At 44.3% G+C, this 1422-nt stretch overlaps 1 protein-coding gene across 1 annotated transcript in view; it reads right to left on the minus strand.

The window, feature by feature from the left end:
* Nucleotides 1–341, minus strand: part of ppic (peptidylprolyl isomerase C) — a 4974-nt gene extending 4633 nt beyond the window's left edge. Inside the window, exon 1 of the mRNA XM_032515957.1 lies at nt 76–341. Within this exon, the coding sequence (XP_032371848.1) occupies nt 76–180 (105 nt within the window). The 5' untranslated portion in view covers nt 181–341. The remainder of the gene's footprint in view (nt 1–75) is intronic.
* Nucleotides 342–1422: the final 1081 nt, after the last annotated feature.

Raw genomic sequence — 1422 nt, forward strand, 5'->3', positions numbered from 1 at the left:
GTGTGTGTGTGTGTTTGCGCGCGCGCTGAATACTCCTTATAATCAACGCTCGATGCGGCAAACCCCATCACCCACCTTCTCGGTGACTTTCGGTCCTCTCCGTGATGCCGCGCCGGACACCGACTGCAGACAGGCGGCAGAGAGGAAGAGCAGAGCGGGTATGGTCGTCCGGAGCTCCATCTTTACGGGAGACAGCCCTGCTGGGAGTTACGGCGAGGGTAGAGAGGTGGGGGGGGAGAAGAAGAAAAGGAAATCACAGCGAGTCACAGCTGGGAGGCTGGCCGTGATACAGTGCTCTGAACTCGGCCACATGAACAGACCACTCCCCCCTGTGGGCTGGACATGAATCAGTGTCCCGCCCATAGAGGAGGAGAGGAAAGGAGAGGAGAGGAGAGGAGAGGAGAGGATGAAACAAGGACAGAGAATTAAACAAAAACAAGTGTGGGCTGGAAACAAGGTGAGCCAAGAAGAGGAGAGAATAGGATGAAAGGTCAATTAAAAAGAGATGAGGAGAGAAGAATAAGAATGCATGGTAGAAATTGAAAAGAAAAGGTGCCAAAAAGCTGCATAGAAAAGTCAACGACACGTTTTATTTAATGTAAATATGTTAGACATCTAAAGGGGCTTGTCCTGCATACCTAAAGCTCCCTCCTGCAGTGAAAGGGGTCAAAACAGATGTTTGGGATGAAGCCGAACAAATGGAGGTTGAACTGCATTCAAAACCATAAATATTTATTTTATATATACTGTATATATATATATATATTTATCTTAACTAGAATGTTGGTGCCTAAACTTCATCAGTCTGCGCCGCATGACGCTCACATTAAGTCTTAAATTAACAACAGCTCCCAATGCTCTGAAACCCGCTCCCAGTAACCTTTTGTCAGCTAAACTTAACTTTCAAGAAAATTAAACTTATCTGTCATTTGACCAGTTGTCACGTGCCCGATTCATTTCATAGGATATCTCACAAATGGGTTGTTATTTAATGTAGCCTATAAGTACTAGATGTAGGCCATGGACATGAAATGTAAAATCAAAACAGGAAAAAATGATCCTTCAATTGTGTGGGTTTATAAATGTTCTTCTCGGTAGACGAACAAATGCATTTTCCAGCGTGCAGGGATCAATAATGAGCTGTAGAATTTAGTTTTTAACAATAAACCAAGGGATAATGAACTCCATACAGACGTGTTGTACAGCTTTAAAACACTTTACCGCATTAACAACAGCTCGGCTCCGCTCGGCTTCAGCTGCAGGAAATAAAGCTGAAAAAGAGTATATAAGTCCCTGCTGAATACATGTCTATAGAGATGAATTATAATAGTCAGCCTGCTGTGACCTTAACACACACACACACACACACACACACACACGGTTATCGGCCTCCTGTCAAAGCGGCCCGTCCATTCGTCTTTT

The sequence above is a fragment of the Etheostoma spectabile genome, chromosome 5 (assembly GCF_008692095.1).
Source record: "Etheostoma spectabile isolate EspeVRDwgs_2016 chromosome 5, UIUC_Espe_1.0, whole genome shotgun sequence".
In the NCBI taxonomy this organism is placed as follows: Eukaryota; Metazoa; Chordata; class Actinopteri; order Perciformes; family Percidae; genus Etheostoma; species Etheostoma spectabile.